This window comes from Chanodichthys erythropterus, chromosome 8, assembly GCF_024489055.1.
Source record: "Chanodichthys erythropterus isolate Z2021 chromosome 8, ASM2448905v1, whole genome shotgun sequence".
Lineage (NCBI taxonomy): Eukaryota > Metazoa > Chordata > Actinopteri > Cypriniformes > Xenocyprididae > Chanodichthys > Chanodichthys erythropterus.
The window spans coordinates 10,165,721-10,184,002 of record NC_090228.1 but is presented as its reverse complement, the minus strand read 5'-3'; the positions used below and the strand labels follow the sequence as shown (position 1 = coordinate 10,184,002).

At 37.9% G+C, this 18,282-nt stretch overlaps 1 protein-coding gene across 2 annotated transcripts in view; it reads right to left on the bottom strand.

Annotated features, from left to right (window-relative positions):
- Positions 1-18,282, bottom strand: part of sema3aa (sema domain, immunoglobulin domain (Ig), short basic domain, secreted, (semaphorin) 3Aa) — a 41,492-nt gene that overhangs the window by 3,549 nt on the left and 19,661 nt on the right. For both annotated transcript variants that reach the window (XM_067391756.1, XM_067391757.1), the window contains 13 exons: positions 12,675-12,794; positions 12,037-12,130; positions 11,816-11,935; positions 9,657-9,799; positions 9,390-9,504; positions 9,113-9,182; positions 5,866-6,010; positions 5,326-5,545; positions 4,886-4,977; positions 4,657-4,698; positions 4,413-4,570; positions 2,522-2,589; positions 1,950-2,095 (listed from right to left, as the gene is read on the bottom strand). In XM_067391756.1, coding sequence (XP_067247857.1) covers positions 1,950-2,095; positions 2,522-2,589; positions 4,413-4,570; positions 4,657-4,698; positions 4,886-4,977; positions 5,326-5,545; positions 5,866-6,010; positions 9,113-9,182; positions 9,390-9,504; positions 9,657-9,799; positions 11,816-11,935; positions 12,037-12,130; positions 12,675-12,794 — 1,533 coding nt within the window. The remainder of the gene's footprint in view (positions 1-1,949; positions 2,096-2,521; positions 2,590-4,412; positions 4,571-4,656; positions 4,699-4,885; positions 4,978-5,325; positions 5,546-5,865; positions 6,011-9,112; positions 9,183-9,389; positions 9,505-9,656; positions 9,800-11,815; positions 11,936-12,036; positions 12,131-12,674; positions 12,795-18,282) is intronic.

Below are 18,282 nucleotides of genomic sequence, written 5' to 3'. Positions count from 1 at the left end.
TTTCCTCAAAAAACTTAAAGGTGTCCTAGAAAGTTCTTTCACAAGATGTAATATAAGTCTAAGGTGTCCCCTGAATGTGTTTGTGAAGTTTCAGCTCAAAATACCCCTTAGATTTTTTTTTATTAATTTTTTTAACTGCCTATTTTGGGGCATCATTAACTATGCGCCGATTCACCGATTCAAAGTTCACACAGCTAATATAACCCTCAAATGGATCTTTACAAGATGTTCGTCATGCATACTGCATGCATACGTCGGATCATGCGAGTATTGTATTTATTTGGATGTTTACATTTGATTCTGAATGAGTTTGATAGTGCTCCGTGGCTAAAGCTAACATTACACACTGTTGGAGAGATCTCTGTGAATACAGTAAGAAACGATGGTAACTTTAACCACATTTAACAGTACATTAGCAACATGCTAACGAAACATTTAGAAAGACAATTCACATATATCACTAAAAATATCATGTAATCATGGATCATGTCAGTTATTATCGCTCGATCTGCCATTTTTCGCTGTTGTTCTTGCTTGCTTACCTAGTCTGATGATTCAGCTGTGCACAGATCCAGACGTTAATACTGGCTGCCCTTGTCTAATGCCTTGAACATGAGCTGGCATATGCAAATATTGGGGGTGTACATTTTAATGATCCCGACTGTTACGTAACAGTCGGTGTTATGTTGAGATTCGCCTGTTTTTCGGAAGTCTTTTAAACAAATGAGATTTACATAAGAAGGAGGAAGCAATGGAGTTTGAAACTCAATGCTTTTCTTTTCCATGTATTGAGCTCTTGTTATTTAACTATGCCAAGGTAAATTCAATTGTTGATTCTAGCGCACCTTTAATTCCTTTTCGACTGAAGAAAGAAAGACATGAACATCTTGGAGATGGAGTAAAGTTAAGTTTCATTTAAAAAAAATCTTTTTTACTTATTTTGACTTCAAAAAAAAAAAAAAAAATCTTAAACGCTGAGGTCACATCTGGGGTGCAAGGATAAGCTACAGCACAGTTAGGGGATTTTCTTACACAGCAGGAAGGCTGAAATTTGACCGTTATTATATTAGCTCGATGACTGTCTGGGGTGAGGTGTTACTTTAGCGCTATTTCTTGCCTGATCATATCTGAAAGAGAAACACAGCTGGTGTATGTGTGGTGGTGGGTGGTAAGGGGGGTCATTATGTCATATCCTGTTCATTAATATCCCTTAATTTACTAGTCACAACATTCCCCATTACCTTTGTAAAACAACAACCTAATGCAACCTAATGCTAATTACAATTTTTGGGGTCAGAAAGATTAAAAAAGAAAAAGAAATTAATTCTTTTATTTATCAAGGACACATTAAATTGATCAAAAATGACAGTAAAGAATAAATATTTCTATTTCAAATAAATGCTGTTCTTTTGAACTGTATAAAAATGTATTATGGTTACACAAAAATATTAAGCAGCCCAACTGTTTTCAACACTGATAATAAAAAGAAAGAGACTGAAGTAATGGATGCTGTAAATTCAGCTTCACAACCACAGGAATTAATAGCATTTTAAAACAGAATTTATATTGTAATAATGTTTCAGAATATTTACTGTATTTTTGATCAAATTAATGCAGCCTTGGTGAGATTTTAACACAACAACGGTGTGAGTTGGGGGGCGGTGCTTTCTGAGCAATGACAGAACGAAGTGATTTCTTTTTTGAGACAGAAATGGTCTTTAAAGTGCATTTTTATGTTAATATGTTAGAATGCCAATATCAGGGAGCTTGTAATGCAACATGTGAAGAATCTGGAAACTGACCACAGCAAGATGAACTGAGAAAAATGGTTCAAATATATTTACATATTAGACAGAGAAATATCAGAGATGCATTAAGATTACAATAATAACCCATCATTTAAGTGCACGCCTTGCTGGCTTATGTTATTCTTCATTAAGTGTGTGTACCTCATGTTTACGCTCATCATTGGGTCTCTGTAGCTGCCAGTAGATGAGAGCTCTCTGAGACTTCGGGCTGCATTCCAGAAACATACTGCTGTTCTCTACGCCATACACACTTCTCTCCTCCACACTGCTGTAACCTTCCAGATCATCTAACACACACACAGACACATGAGGAGGTAATGTTCAGTAATGCCCAGGGTACTGAAATAGAAGGGTGTATCAGTGGCATCTACACAAATGAAAGATTATAGTGCATAAATTCTCATGAACTTCATTGTTCAGATTTAATTCTAATGTGTTGCTGATTGTCTGTATTAAAGCATAACATTCATTTCATTATTCAACTACTGGATGTTGCGTTTAGGTAGTCAATCACAATTGCATAATATTCAGTGCATTATATTATAAAAGATATGTAAGATAATATGCACAAACTTAGGCCAACCGATCGTTGTTAATGTTTTTCTTGAACGAGGTGACTTTGGACAGCTGAATTTGATTATGCCTGATCAGAAATAAATATTCAGAGATGCCACTGCTATGTAGCTACATGTACTGTATGTGTTTATTCTTACCATTGTGGTGCAGATCAGAGCACTGGGAAAGAGGATCCCCATTTCTGATGTCCTGACGTCTTGTTCTCCTGTGATTGGATGAGACACATGTGATGTGATGTAGATCTTCCCAGTTAACTCAAATATGTTCTAAGAATGTTTTGCTAGTTCAGATGAATGTTCTCTGAACGAACATTCTGTTAACATTACTGGAAGAATGTTTGTTCATGACTTTTAGAGAACCTTGCCAGAACATTAAGTTCTGAGAACGTTCCCTCTTGGCTGGTTTTGTTTCAACTTAGCATTTAGCATTTGCAACACTTCCACACTCAGGCCACTAGAGTGCACTGTTGTTTCAATCAAACACCTACATTGTACCATATTGCCTTCTAGACTTTAAGATGTGTGATTTTTATATATATATATATATATATGTGGTAAAATACTTTATACTATTCCAGGTTAATGCACAGAGACAATGATTAAAATATTTGTGTAAACAACGTGCCTCTGCGGCACCGTTAACATTGCCCAACACAGCAACACTGATTCATCCAATGGGACAGCATCTGTTTGTCTCCACAAAGGCAGATGGGGAAAGTGTTTGGGAAAACTTGCAAATCCATGTGGTTCCGCTAACAACACAGTAATTTAGGTGCATGAAGGAGCCCTTCATATGGGTACATGTCCTTGATGTGCTGGTGCCCTAGTTTAATTCATAATGTTCATTACTGAATTCTAAACTTCGTTCAGAACCTTCAAATATATTGTAATAACAGCTCTGCACATCATTATCATCTAAAACAGTCTTTCAGTTTCCATAAGAGTGTTTACAACAGTTTTCAAGAGAGCAGCTTCACCTCTTAAATGCTAACATGGGCCAGGGACTGAGCCAAGGCTGGCACTCTTATCCATTCACAACTGTACTGAAAGGCTGAGAAGATTTCCTGTGTCGAAACTGAAAACATTCAGAATCTGGTGTGAGGTTTAGCTGCAGTAGATCTTGGGGAATGATAAGTGAAATATGAAATCCTGCTGAGATTCTGTGTAAAATGTGCTTGAAACAGCCTCTTTATCATTTTCCCATGATCTGTCATTTACTTAATGTTCTTTTCCTACTCTGCTCTTGTATTTCAGTGTATAGCTCTTTGTTTCTCCTCGTTTCTGTGACATGTTTTGCTAAGGCGTTCACACACACACATTCCTTGACTTGGGCTGTCTCGGCACGTGCGGGAGGTGCGGTAAGGATGTCTGTTTTGCATTTTAGGCACACTGAAAATATTTGGAGTGGCGTGGACCATAGTGCCACGAGGGTGTGCCGAGACCAAAGCCATGGCCCTCTTCTTCCTCTGCGAAGGTGTAGCTGGCACAGAGTGTGTGTGTGTGTGTGTGTTTTACTATAAATATATTAACAGTGGTACATGCTCTATCGTGAGCATGTGTTTATAGTGTGTTTAAAAGCAGCCTGAATACTTGGATCCAGGTGTTTGTGCTTGTCTATGTGGAGATGCAGAATTTGTAGTGCACTAAACACCTGAACAGTGAATATGGCGCCATAATTTGTGTTAAAATGTCATTGACTTGACTTGGGAAGGGATAATTCACCAAAAAAAAAATTAACGTTTTGTCATTTACTTAGCTAAATATTTTGTTTTCTATACAATTGAAAGTCAACGAGGTCCAATGCAATTGTTTTGGACCCCATGGACTTTCATTGTATGGACAAAAACAAAATATATGTTCGAAATATCTTCTTTTGTGTTCCACAGAAGTCATACAGGTTTGGAACGACACAAAGGTAAGTCAATAATGACAAAAAAATTTACTGTCCCTTTAAGAATATGCAATTTGATCCAGATACTAAAATAATAAAGCAATAAAATGTTCAATAAATTCATCAATATGTGCTTACCTCTTAGCAGTGGGAAAATATCGAGAGCATTCAGTCCCGTCCCAGGCACAATATGGATCTCTTGCCAGGCAGCACTCGGCACAGGCCTTCCCGTAGACCTCACAACGGTGCAGGGGCATCTGGGAAATCCCTAAATCTGACCCGAGGTACAGCTGTTGCTGTTGACAGATGAACATATAAGTCTATTAGGACACGGTTTACTCTCTGCTAATGGCTGGTGAAGAGTAATTTCAAGCAGACGTACTTGTTTAGTGGAGAGCTCCATGGCAGTAATAGGTGTTGGCTCCTTAAAGAGAAAACAGAGCATTTTAAGATCCGAGGATATTTGTTTGATGACATGCTGTGGCTGTGCAGACAGATTTATGGGGGAGCAATTAAATGTACTAAAGTGAAAATTATAGTTGGAGGATTTTGATTCCAATAACAAGCAGAAACGCACAGCTCTCTGGGTAATGAACAGTTGGAGCTCCTACCCTAAACACCGTCATCTCTTCCAGCACCACTTCCTCCAGATCATGCCAGCTTTCCCTTGGAATGGTCACCACCTTCAACACGGTTCCTAAATCTGATTTGGGATTAGAATATATTTAATATCCATTATGTTTCTGTACAATGTTTTAAATATAAAACATTTGTAGGGGGGCTCAGCAAACAATCAAGGGGACATCAAAATGACTTAAAATATTTTAAAATCAGACAATGTAACCACTAAATTAAACTATAAGTTAAACAATATAAGCTAAAACAATTAAAAATCAAGATATTCCCTATTTTTTATTCTTGGAAAACCAGAATTATATGATGTAATCCATCTGTATAAATGGCCCAGTTGAGTGATTTCCTGGATTAAGGCTTTGTTTTGTATATACAACAGTTATATTTCTGTATTGACGTATTGGTTGGTTTTACTAGCCTGTGCCGATGAACATGACATCGTATTGGCCATCCTCAGCTTCCACACGGTCCACCACCAGCTGACTGAACTGGTACTCCACATTTGTGCGCACCACTATGGGCTTCCCACCCATCGGTTGCACGGGGTTATACATGGCCGGGTGCAGGCGTGCAAATGTTATTACATCATCTGGAAGGTCTTTGGTGGAGTCAAATCCTCCAAACGTTTTGCTGGGACACTACAGTGGGTAAGAGAGGGGAGATGAAGAGTTAAACTTTCTTGTTGATGCAGAGGCTCAGCTTTCAATATGGGCATTCTGAATAATATGTTGTGGTTTCAAAGTATTTTTGCAAGAATGAATATTCAGATAAATTCTGGTAAATGTGCTTCCAAATAGGCTAATAAAGTACAGTTTATTACTAGTTGGAAGAATAGTTCATCGTGATTATTATTCATCTGTACGCAAACATTTATTTTAACAAAAGTACACAGATATAAAGCTGTAATTTGTCAGAAAACATTTTTTATTTAATGCCAAATATATTGGCCAGTACTCACTGTGCCAGGACGGGGGTATGGCACTCTGCCCTGGAAGGGAACCCACTGGTAGTTTGGCCCGTCCCTGTGGGCATATGGACCTAGAAATACCCTTCGGATGTCTGCCATACTATACATGCATATAGCTGATCCACGGAAGATATTACTGAGGAAAGAAAGGGAGAAAATGGAGGTTAAATCATTAATAGAACACAAAAGCTTAGATTTCCAGAAGTGTGTTTATGAGAAGTGAATGATCCATTTTAATTTGACAAAAAAAAAAAAAATTGGGCAGGATAAATGTTTGCATGGATTTATGGATCAGGAATTGATTAAATTGAAATTGGAGCTATGGTCTATATCTGACAGGTGGTTGTTCGGAAGGAGCTGAAAAATAAGCTGACGTCATCTGAAAAAGCAAGTTGTTATATTTTGTTGAAAGATCATAAATCATAACTATTGTCTACCCTTTATGTCTGTCTGTGGGTTTTGCAAATGTTTAACTGTTGAAAAGTATTAAAAAGAGAAACTGTCACAAACTGTCTGTAAAACCTTATAACTCCACCCTACTTAAATCTTGAATGAAGTGCCACACACATTTTTGACCGTCTCTGTTTGTTTGCGATGCAAGGGTAACTGGTTGTTGAAGTACAGCATTTTCTTTCCTCAAGAAGAAACACTATATGTAAAGGCTAATGTTTTATGTATTTGAGGAGTGGAGAAGAGTGTCTTAGTCAAGCATTTGTTGTCAAGCCATAGCTTAAATAGCCTGTGCACAGCACATCTTTATTAACAGGAGATTTTGGCCAAATGACAGAAAAAAACTGAGCACCCAGATAGTTACAGTAAACTTTATAACCTGTAAGATTATGAAAACGTAATGTGATGCACTTGCTGCCTCAGATGATACAAAAAAAATGTATATCCAAAATTTGTTGGTCAAAAAACTCCATTTGAGCTTGATTTTTGTAAAATGTTAATAATATAATGAAACATGCAAGTGTCTGACCATGTATAAAGCCACAATATCAACTGTATATATCAATGACAATATCACAATATCAATGATAACACTGTGTTTTTCCAGTTCCTGAAAAGTAGCAGTAGCCGAACAGTGACGATATGCAAAAATAAATTCAGCACAATAAGAACAGAAAGAGTTGATTCTGATTTCATGTGTACTTTAATGTGTTAGTTGATGTACAAATTAGCATTTGTATTGCTGTGTATATGTGTGTATCCAAGCCCTCATCCCCCACTAAACAGCCATGAAACCAAACACACTGTGGTGATCAGCCCTTAGCATTTGTAAAATGTTAATTAGTGAGAAAATCAATTAACCACAGGGCACATGAATAAACTAATTCCCTATCACTCAGTCAGGGTCCCAGACATAAAACTGCACACACACACACACATACATGTGCTTACACACTCTTAACACACATACCAAGATAGAGCGAGAGATAAAATACTGATTCATCACAGCAGAGTTCAGGCCTCATTAAGTGGCAATATTAAAAGCAAGTCCCTAGAATGCACTTCTATTCATCTCAGAAACGGGGCACTTAGAAAACCAATTAAAGCAGTCTAATTCTTTAAAGCCTGTAATTGAATTTTTGAGTGTTGTGTTCCCTGCATACATTAGGAAATCAGTGAGGTGGGAACACATGAACAGGATGTGTACGGTTTGGATGATAGCTTTTGCCTCTCTCGCTTTTTGACAATGATTAATCGTGATATGTTTGTCCTCTTCCTCATCTCATGTTTACATGCACGCACACCTCCGTACACACACACAGTGTGCTCATCCATCATCTTAAAAGTCTTCCCCTCTTTTGAAAATCGTTTATCAGCTTTTGTTACTGCCTTTACCCCTCCCCAGCCCTCCGCTCCACGCCAGCAGGCCCAGAGAAGAGAGTGTCTGGCTGGGGAGTGAGATTCAGGTTACCACCTTAATCATATTTCCTCTGAGCTGTGCTGAGCCCAGGCTGAATGGTGAAACAGGTAAGAGGGGGCAGAGACCAGGATAAGAAGGAAATTCCCATCCAGAGTGCAGCGATGTGCAGCGCCTGTCTGAGTTTAACCAGATTACTGAACTGCAAAGCCTCTAAAGGGCCAAACATATCATGCATCATAAAATCACAGCCATCTCATAAAAGAAGAGAAAATTGGAAGGAAAGAAGGACGGGAGAAAGAAAAAGATTGAAGAAAAAAAGCAAGGAAAGAAAGAAAGAAAGAAAGAAAGAAAGAAAGAAAGAAAGAAAGAAAGAAAGAAAGAAAGAAAGAAAGAAAGAAAGAAAGAAAGAAAGAAAGAAAGGAAAAAGGAAGGAAATGAAAATAAAAGGAAAATAGGAAATAAAGTAAAGGTAAGGAAAGGAAAGGAAAGGAAGGGATAAAGAAAAAGAAGGAAAAAGCAAAGAAATGAATGAAGTAAGCAAGGAAAGGAATGGAAAAACAAAGGAAATAAAGAAGGAAGGGAAAGGAAACGTAAGGAGGAAAGGAAAAAGAAAAAGTGAAGGAATGAAGGAAAAGAAAGGGAAAGGGGAAGGAAGGAAGGAAAGTAAAGGCAAAGAAATGAAATGAAAGAAGGAAGGAAATAAAGTAAAGGCAAAGAAAGGAAATGAATGAAGGAAGGAAGGAAAAGAAAGCAAATTAGGAAATAAAGTAAAGACAAAGTAAGTAAATGAAGGAAGGAAGGAAGGAAGGAAAGAAAGAAGAAAGGAAAGTAAAGGCAAAGAAAGGAAATTAAGGAATGAAGGAAGGAAGGAAGGAAGGAAGGAAGGAAGGAAGGAAGGAAGGAAGGAAGGAAGGAAGGAAGGAAGGAAGGAAGGAAGGAAGGAAGGAAGGAAGGAAGGAAGGAAGGAAATAAAGTAAAGGCAAAGAAAGGAAATGAATGAAGGAAGGAAGGAAGGAAAAGAAAGCAAATTACGAAATAAAGTAAAGACAAAGTAAGTAAATGAAGGAAGGAAAGAAGGAAGGAAGGAAGGAAGGAAGGAAGGAAGGAAGGAAGGAAGGAAGGAAGGAAGGAAGGAAGCAAAGAAATGAAGGAAGTAAGCTAGGAAAGGAAGGGATAAACAAAGAAAATAAAGAAGGCAAGGCAAGGCAAGGCAAGGCAAGGCAAGGAAAGGAAAGGAAAGGAAAGGAAAGGAAAGGAAAGGAAAGGAAAGGAAAGGAAAGGAAAGGAAAGGAAAGGAAAGGAAAGGAAAGGAAAGGAAAGGAAAGGAAAGGAAATCCTCTAAATTCTTAAGAAATTTTTTATTATTACCTGGATGTAGTAAACACAGCATAGATCACTGGATTCTTTGGGTCTTTAGCACTCATCAGAAACACGTCCTCTGGAAGTTAAATCAAGTATTGTAGTGTTACATATTTAAAGTTATTAAAATGTACCTTAAACTTTATTGATAGCATCTGGAATGTAGCAATGGAAATGTATGTGCCAACTGTTATAAGTTTGCCCCATACACTTCCATTGTAAGTGTTTTACAGGTAATTTACCCACAATATTTCTAAACATTACAACGTCCACAGACATTACTTACGCAGCTCATCAAAATGTGTGTCTATGCCATTGAGACCAGGCACTGAGCAGGTCAACTTGGCTTTCAAGAAGGTCGTCCATTTGTTCACGAGACTCCTGTGTCCACCCATGTCATTCTAGAAAAAATGCAAGCAGATTAGCCACATGTTCTTTAAAAAAAAACAAAAAAAAACACAGACATTATTATATGTTAAATCTGTGTGTACAAAGGAACTGGAAAAGTTTGCATATCCATGTGCATGTTTTATGTTTCTGTATGTGATGATACCTTACACAGTTGTCCTATCCTGGAGATAGTAGCTTTGCCTGTATGTTCACCATCCATGGCATTCTCTTTGAAGAACAGGAAGATCTTGTCATCTTCAGGATTATCGCTTTCTGGGATTAAGTGTATTCCTAGAAACCTGGGGTCTGGAATATACAGAATGCATCAGAAGAAGATACAGAAGGAATAAATCAGGGAAGTTCAAACATACAGAAATGATTGCATACTTCATTGAATCCATTTTAGCTTTTCCAAAATGAGCCAAGACCTCAGTATCGTCAGTTACAAGGGGAACCCCTCTTACCCAGCCGTGACCGCTCGACCGCTCTCAGAAGTGAAACGTAACACGTCCCCCACCCACACGGACGGCACACGCACATAGCGACATGCAGTGCTGCATTACAGTGCAACAGACCCAACAGGATGTAAAGCTTAAACAGCGGAACAAACATTTACCGAACACCAACTCCGTTCATGCACTGTGAGTGCATATGTGTCCACAGAGATGCCAAAGATACAGTTCCGCCCATGTCATTCAATATACTGTTTCCCAAAGTCATTAAACTTGTTCCAGCCTCCCAAACTTTCTCTAACCGAATGTTTGGTCTATAAAGGCTGATCCTCTTTAAAGTGCAGGAAGAATAACCATCAACAGCCACTGGCCACATTGTCTGAAGATAGCAAGAGGCCCTTGTCTCTATTGATAAGGGCTTGATAGAATATCCATGCGACTAATCCTCTAAACAACACTGGCTCTTTTGTGCGAGAGAGACAGCTTTCAGAGCGGGAGAAATGGAAGTAACGTCCGACGTATCCGTGGTAACAGACGGCGAGGATTAAGGTGAGATGAGCGTTTTCAAAAGCACCTTTCCTCGTGAATATAGGGGGGTATTGATGGCGTGGACGTTGACCCCGTATGAGGACTGAAACGAGAGCCACTCGCAGGAACAGCTGAGACAGGATTAACTTCATGGGAAAACCCTGACCGACTCTACTATCTTGATATTGACCTTTTGTGTTCCATAAGTCTGCAAAAATGCAGACGGGATGTTAGAGGAAACACTCAACACCCCGGACGAGCTAATCTCTCCTGCAGACGTTCACAAAGAGTTTCTTTCTTTCTCTCACACACATACGGACACATACACACATTCATGTGCAGGGACATAAACTCATGGACACAAAAGAAAACCCATAAATTTACATTTATTTCACACATTTGCTCTTGGCAGACACATGCTTAGCAAAGTAACATATACTGTGCGATGACTTCAGCAGCCAGCTAAGGATAGAAACGGAGGGCTAGGACAACAATCCCCAAAAATGCACGGACAGACACATATATGTAAGCACATGTAAAAGCAGTGTTTCATTCATGGTGTTTAATTCCTGAATGAATCAATGTAGTTGAACAAAATGGTTACATGACTAATTCAGTGACTCACTCGTAAAGACAGTCAATTGATCAATTCCTGAATGCATCAGCATTTTTGAACAAACCAGTTGAATGAATGATTCGGTGACTCACTCAAAGTGACTCACAATAACTTGATTCATTCCTGAATGAAAATCAGTATTTCTAAACAAATTAATCATGCAGTGACTTACACATAAAAACAGTCACTTGATTAATATCACAGTAAAGGTCCTTCCACAGTGAGCCCGAAATTCTCGGCCGAAATTTTCGCATGTTAAAAAATAAATACAACCTCAGGTTGTGTCAATCATTTTTTAAATCACATTTACACGCTGCCTTTGAAATTTCGTCCGTTATTAAAAAATTCAGATCAGGTTAAATTTTCTGCATTTTTCGCATACGTAGCAAGCATTTTGAGAGGTGTTCCAAAATCTAGAATGGCGTCTGACAAGTTAATCCACTTCATCTCGCAGCACAAAGTACTGTATGACAAACAAAGTGTGGAATACAAAGAGACGGAATATACTATACAGGATTGGAAGGACCAATGAACTTCTTTCTTTTTCTTAACAAAATCAGCCTCACGACTTGAATACTCCATTTTGTATTGTTTTGCAAATTTTTTCGCAACGGATTAATTAATACACATCGGACTCAGTGTGCAAGGACTTTAACTGTATACATCACAAAACTAATGTTTTTGCCGGAAAGCTTTTCAAAAATTTAGTCCAGTCAGAATATTTACCATTCAGCCATCTGGAATCATGCTGCTCAGTTCTGATTGGATGTTGTGACCCGAGTGTTCGGAAAATGGCAAAGTCTCGTCCCATGAAGTCTGCTGATGTTCCAGAGTACAGTTCTCCATCTGACAAATAGATAAGAGCATAAAATCTCCAATCAGACCACCACATATAACACTGTGAGAACAATTTAAAGTCAAAACAACAACATCTCTGACTGGCTCACCAATCAGAAGGGATGATGACTGCATCTTTGGATCATAGGGACTTTTCCCACGTCCATTCTCAAAGTAGTTGGCATCCAGTCTGAAGATGTTGTCCTGAGGAAAGGGATAATGAATTAACCAACCAACCACAGCAAGGCAAGGCAAGTGCCATTACGATCTTGTTCAGTCTTTCAATATTAAAACAAGTTACACTGTTTTTGAAGAAAAACATTCATAAAATCCTTCAACTCCTACTTTAGATTTGGTTCTCTCTAATCTTAACTTATCTTCTGTTACGTCGAGGCGTTCAGTGCTCTCAGGCCATGATTAATTTGCGTAGATCAAATCGTGAAATTCACTGACATTTTTCCACCATGTAAAGGCCATCTCATTTCCCACAGTTGAGGCACTTCTAAATAACACGCTGCTTTGTGACGCTCTCATTTTCTACTTCACTGGGCTGAAATTGTTAACAGGTTAAACCATCAATTTCCTTTTCATTCCTTTAAACAGTTTGGTGAATGTGCCTTTGAGATATGTAGATGCACATAAGCACATGAGTATGTTTTAGTGCTGCTTCTTTGCTGAGATTGAGCTTAAGGGAATTACTTTTTTTCCATTTATTGATGGTGTGTATGTGTGTGAGTGTGCTGTGTACCTCTGCTCGTTTCCCCATCTCCAGGTAAGAACAGATAGGATGGAAGGCTCCGGTGCCACATATGTAAATATGCGTCTGGTTATACGACTGCAGCACACGCACAAAGTTTGAGCATTCTTTCTGAAAAAAGCATAACATAAAATATCTATTAACCAACCAAATAATATAAAACGTGTCTATTAAAATATAAACTGACACCAAACATTTGTTTTGTTAAAGATACTACACCCCGAATTCTGGAAATGTTGGGACAGTTTTTAAATTTGAATAAAATGAAAACTAAAAGACTTTCAAATCACAATATTTGTCAATATTTTATTCACAATAGAACATAGATAACATAACACATGTTTAAAGGGGGACTCAGTGATATTTCAAATCCACTGTTTGGAAGTTAGTCAGGCCGAGTCCAACAACAAACGTCTAAACAATCAGCATCAGGGGGCGTATGACGGCCGAGGAGAGAGAATGAGCAAGAGGGAGATTTGAAAATAAGAAAAAAAAAAACTGCAGAACGAGAAATGGGACACAATAAAAACAGCTCAAAAGAATATCACTGGAATGAAGGTTTATGCCTGGGCAAACGCTTTAGGACCCAGTTTATATTAGAAAAGCTTTCCAGCACTGGAGAGAGCTAAGTGGAAAGGCCTGAATACTGTTTTAATCCTGCTTATCATGTGAGTACACTGGGTTTTGATTGTCTGGAGCTGCCGTGCTGTTTGCGACTAACAACGAACACTTTGTATTTACTCTTGTGTACTGTATGTTCATTTTTTTTGTGCTTCCTTGTCATTCGTTCATCAACTGCGCTTTATTTTTCGTGAAGCATTTTGTTGCGCGTCAGCTGTGATAAACAGACATCCACTCACATTGCGTGTGTAACAGTGGACAGATAGTGAGAGATCTGCAGTTAAATCACTGCATACTGATGACCGCAAGAGAATGTGGCACTTAGCGGCATTGGTAGTACATTTGTCTTGCATGCCAGCAGCGATCGGGCAGCGGTTCGAGTCCGACTCGGAGCAGGGTGGTTAGAATTGAAGTGTGAGTTTTGGAGGCAGAGCAATGATGAGAGGGGTGTGTTTGTTTGAGTTGATTTCAAATATCAACAATGTCCAAAAGTGTAGTTCAAATGCCACTTATTGGACCTTTAAACTGAAAAATTGTACACTTTTATCCACTAAATGAGCTAATTTCAAATTTGATGCCTGCTACAGGTCTCAAAAAAGTTGGCATGAGGGCAACAGATGGCTGAAAAAGCAGCTGGAAAGATTCAGTTTGGAGAACATCTAGCAACTAATTATGTTAATTGATATCAGGTCTGTAACATGATTAGCTATAAAAAGGGATGTCTTAGAGAGGAAGAGTCTCTCACAAGTAAAGATGGGCAGAGCTGTGAAAGAGTGCATAAAAAGATTGTGGAATACGTTAAAAACAATGTTCCTCAACGTCAAATTGCAAAGGCTTTGCAAATCTCATCATCTGCAGTGCATAACATCATCAAAAGATTCAGAGAAACTGGAGAAATCTCTGTGCATAAGGGACAAGGCTGAAGACCTTTATTGGGGTGCCCATAATCTTCGGGCCCTCAGACGACACTGCATCACTCATCGGCATGATTGTGTCAATGACATCACTAAATGGGCCCAGGAATACTTCCAGAAACCACTGTCGATAAACACAACCCGCCGTGCCATCTGCAGATGCCAACTAAAACTCTATCATGTAAAAAGGAAGCCATATGTGAACATGGTCCAGAAGTGCCGTTGTGTCTTGTGGGCCAAGGCTTATTTAAAATAGACTGTTTCAAAGTGAAAAAGTGTTCTATGGTGAGACGAGTCCAAATTTGACATTCTTGTTGGAAATCATGGACCTATGTCCTCCAGGCTAAAGAGGAGGGAGACTTTCCAGCACGTTAAAAAACAATTTCAACATTTCCGGAATTCGGGTTGTATATAATAGACAACATTAGATATACAACATATAAGCATAAGTATAAGCAAGCAAGAACCACTAAAATTTTCTTGTAAAATGTGAAAATACTCAAACAATTAATCACGATTAATCGCATCCAAAATAAAAGTTTGTGTTTACAGAATATATATATATATATATATATATATATATATATATATATATATATATATATATATATATATATATATATACATACAGTACATACATGCATGTGTATTAATAAACATACACACTACACATATTATGTAAACACAAACTTTTATTTTGGATGCGATTAATCGTTTGAAAGCACTATAACAGGTCAAATCATTTCTCATTTTCAGACTCCCTGGCTCTAACTCCTCTAATGCAGTTATGTTACATTTATAATTTATGAAAGATTATACCTCAAGTACAGTTTGAGAATGCATCTAAATTGACATGAGATCTGTAATAAATATGTAAAAGAGAGATTTAAATTCTCTGCAAGCCTAATATTTAAGCTTTTAATGTCATTAATATGCCTTTGAGTTCCTGCTGGTTGACTGATGACGATCCCACCTGTTTTATCCATCTCAATATCCTGTCAGCCAACTCTCATTAGTGCTGAAAGTGTTCGTGTGTGTCTGGTTTAGATGAAAGGTAAATGTATAGCACATGTCTTTGGGTCGTCTGAGTGAGTTGGCGAAAGCCGATGAGTGAATTGTTTCATGTGAATGAATGCTCTAGAACTCCTTTTCAATTGCAAAATATGCAAGGTCTAGGTTCAACAATAATAAACCGACACATTATAAACATACTGCACGCACAAACACACAACTATACGCATGCACACACCTTTCCACAGCTATTGAGAAAATAAAGCAGGTCCATCTGTGTAAACACTGATGGTCTTGGGCCGATGTGTGCCGTCTGAACGCGAGTTGTCATTTAAGAGCACAGGAAAGGGTGTTGCCATCTCTCTGTGTGTGTTTTCACCACAAAAAGACATACACACTCTCATTCACTCTACGCATGTCTGTGTGATGAAAGCAAAGCAGAAGAATAGATAAATGCAGGCCTGTTTCCCTCGATTACATCCAGTTCAGTTCAGTTTGTACAGGCTATTCAAACCACATAATAAGTGCTTGTATAGAACTCAGCATCAGCAGATTTTGTGGCAACACATTCGCTTCTCTTATAAAACCAAAGACCTTCCTCACCTGCAACTTCCAATCAGATCACTCCCTCACACATATGTGTGACCCATCTCCGTCAACCCACACAAAGGCACTTTAGTGTGTCAGTGTAATGGCTTTTCCGAGCTAAAGGAAATGTGTATATTCCTAACATAATCATTCCATGTGCACTATAAAATTAATCTCTTCCTGCACTGGGCGGTACATTTGAAATTCCCCATGGCCATTATTGTTTTTAAGGCCCTCGCCTGCTCCAGTAGAGCCAAGTGCAGCGTTCACGTGAGACAGAGGTGGCTGATCTGGCACTCTTTGCAGTTTACTATGTATACAAACCTCAAGTTGTAATAACTGGGTGGTGCACTGTAATTACAGTGTAACTACTGTGTAATTAGACACATATAACCCTGCTGTTTTATCTTCAAGGTCCATAAAGAAGCGGCCAAAGCTGCGATGCAGAGAAGTGAGTTTGCCTTCATAAGAGTGAAGAATATATGATACCCTTTCAGATAAGAGAAGAGTGTCGGAGATTATGATTTAGACACATCTGTAATTATGTACAGTCCTAACAACACAGTAGTGACTAATTTCATTCACACATGAGTGAAGTCATGAAAAGATAATAACAGTATAGAGCTTGTCAATGTCAAAACTAATGCACAGTTTTTAAAAAGTACAGATAGATTCACCCATGTGAATCTGGCAAACAGAATGAAATATTGTCAGGATTCTACAAGATTGATTAGTCATTTTTAAAGTGCAATAAAATATTTAGAACTTTATTGTAACATTGGTGCAAGCTATATTATTTCTTGTTCTTGCTATGTTATTTTCTATACAACAGAAAAGATGGCTATTAAAAATAGCTATGTTGTGCTGCATTGTAAGATGTTTTGTGTTCCCTTTGGCTCTGACCTTTTATAATGAATTCAGAATAAATATACCAAATGTATTTATTTAAAAGTAAGAAGTAACCAAGTTCCAAAAAATACAAATTACAAGATATCAAGATATAATTACACAACAAATATAGACAAAAAGCTATTACAGTGATATAAATATTAAACAAGTAACTTAAAAAATACAAAAAGTGAAGGCAGCATCAAAATAAACCAGCAAATAGTAAACAATTTATATAAAAAGATTACATCAACCAGTCAATCAACAACAAACCAACCCATCCATCCATCCATCCATCCATCCGTCAGTAACTTAAAAATGACAAAATATGAAGGCAGCATCAAAATAAATCAACAAAAATTATATAAAAAGTATCCATCAACCAACCAATCAATCAATCAATCAATCAATCAATCAATCAATCAATCAATCAATCAATCAATCAATCAATCAATCAATCAATCAATCAATCAATCAATCAATCAATCAATCAATCAATCAATCAATCAATCAATCAATCAATCAATCAATCAATCAATCAACTAAACATCCAACCCATCCATCCATCCATCCACTAAACCAACCAACCCATCCATCCATCCTTCCTTCCATCCATCCATCCATCCATCCATCCATCCATCCATCCATCCATTCCTTAACCAACCAATCAATTAAATAAACAAACAAACAAACAAACAATATTTATTTCTCTGTGCATGCTGGGGAAGTGCTAACAGAATATAGCACAATCACAATGGGAAACTATTCTAATGAATATACAAAAGAGACTGACTTAACTTACTGTAGCTAATCATAGTGATTCTACAGCACAATGTATATTCTGTATCATTCCTGCTTGCTGTGAAGACACAGTATTCAGTTGTCATTTAATTATAATAATTAGTAGAGCGACTACCGTGAAACTACAAAATACAGCCTAACCCTAACTACTAGCCTGGAATATATTGTAAATTCACACTAAACTTTTTGTACAGTATCACTGCCATAAGTATTCATGGCATGAAGTGAATCTCAACTCTAGGTATCTGATAACATCAAACAAAACACAAACCCACTAATTCATAATTGTCAATTATGTATTTAAATGTATAGCATTGAGACTTGAATGAACAGTAATGAAATGTGCTGCTGAGATGTTTAACCCTCATCTCACATGAAACACACCAAGAGTTTAGACCGAGCAGCGAGGCAGTTGTACCAGCTGTCGTTCTGGGCTTGTTTTTGCCTCGTCTGGCCAAGCCAAATGTGAGAATGAAGAGCTTTATGTTTGCGGAGAGGGAAATGCACTGGTAATACCCTAATCAAGCTTTCAACAACTCTGTATCCAGAACAAACATTTTCACAGCACGCAAACGCCATTATTCGGAACCGTTGAATTTGTGTGTATGTAACGGCAAATAAACCCCTCAGCCAGTGCCAAAATCCGTGATACTTTCAGGATGCATGTGGTAAACGTGATTCCTGCACCTCATTGCAATATCAGATGACTTTATTTAAGGGTGTACGTCTCAGAAGTAGGTCTGGTGAGTTATCTGTAATAATACCGCTCCCCTTCT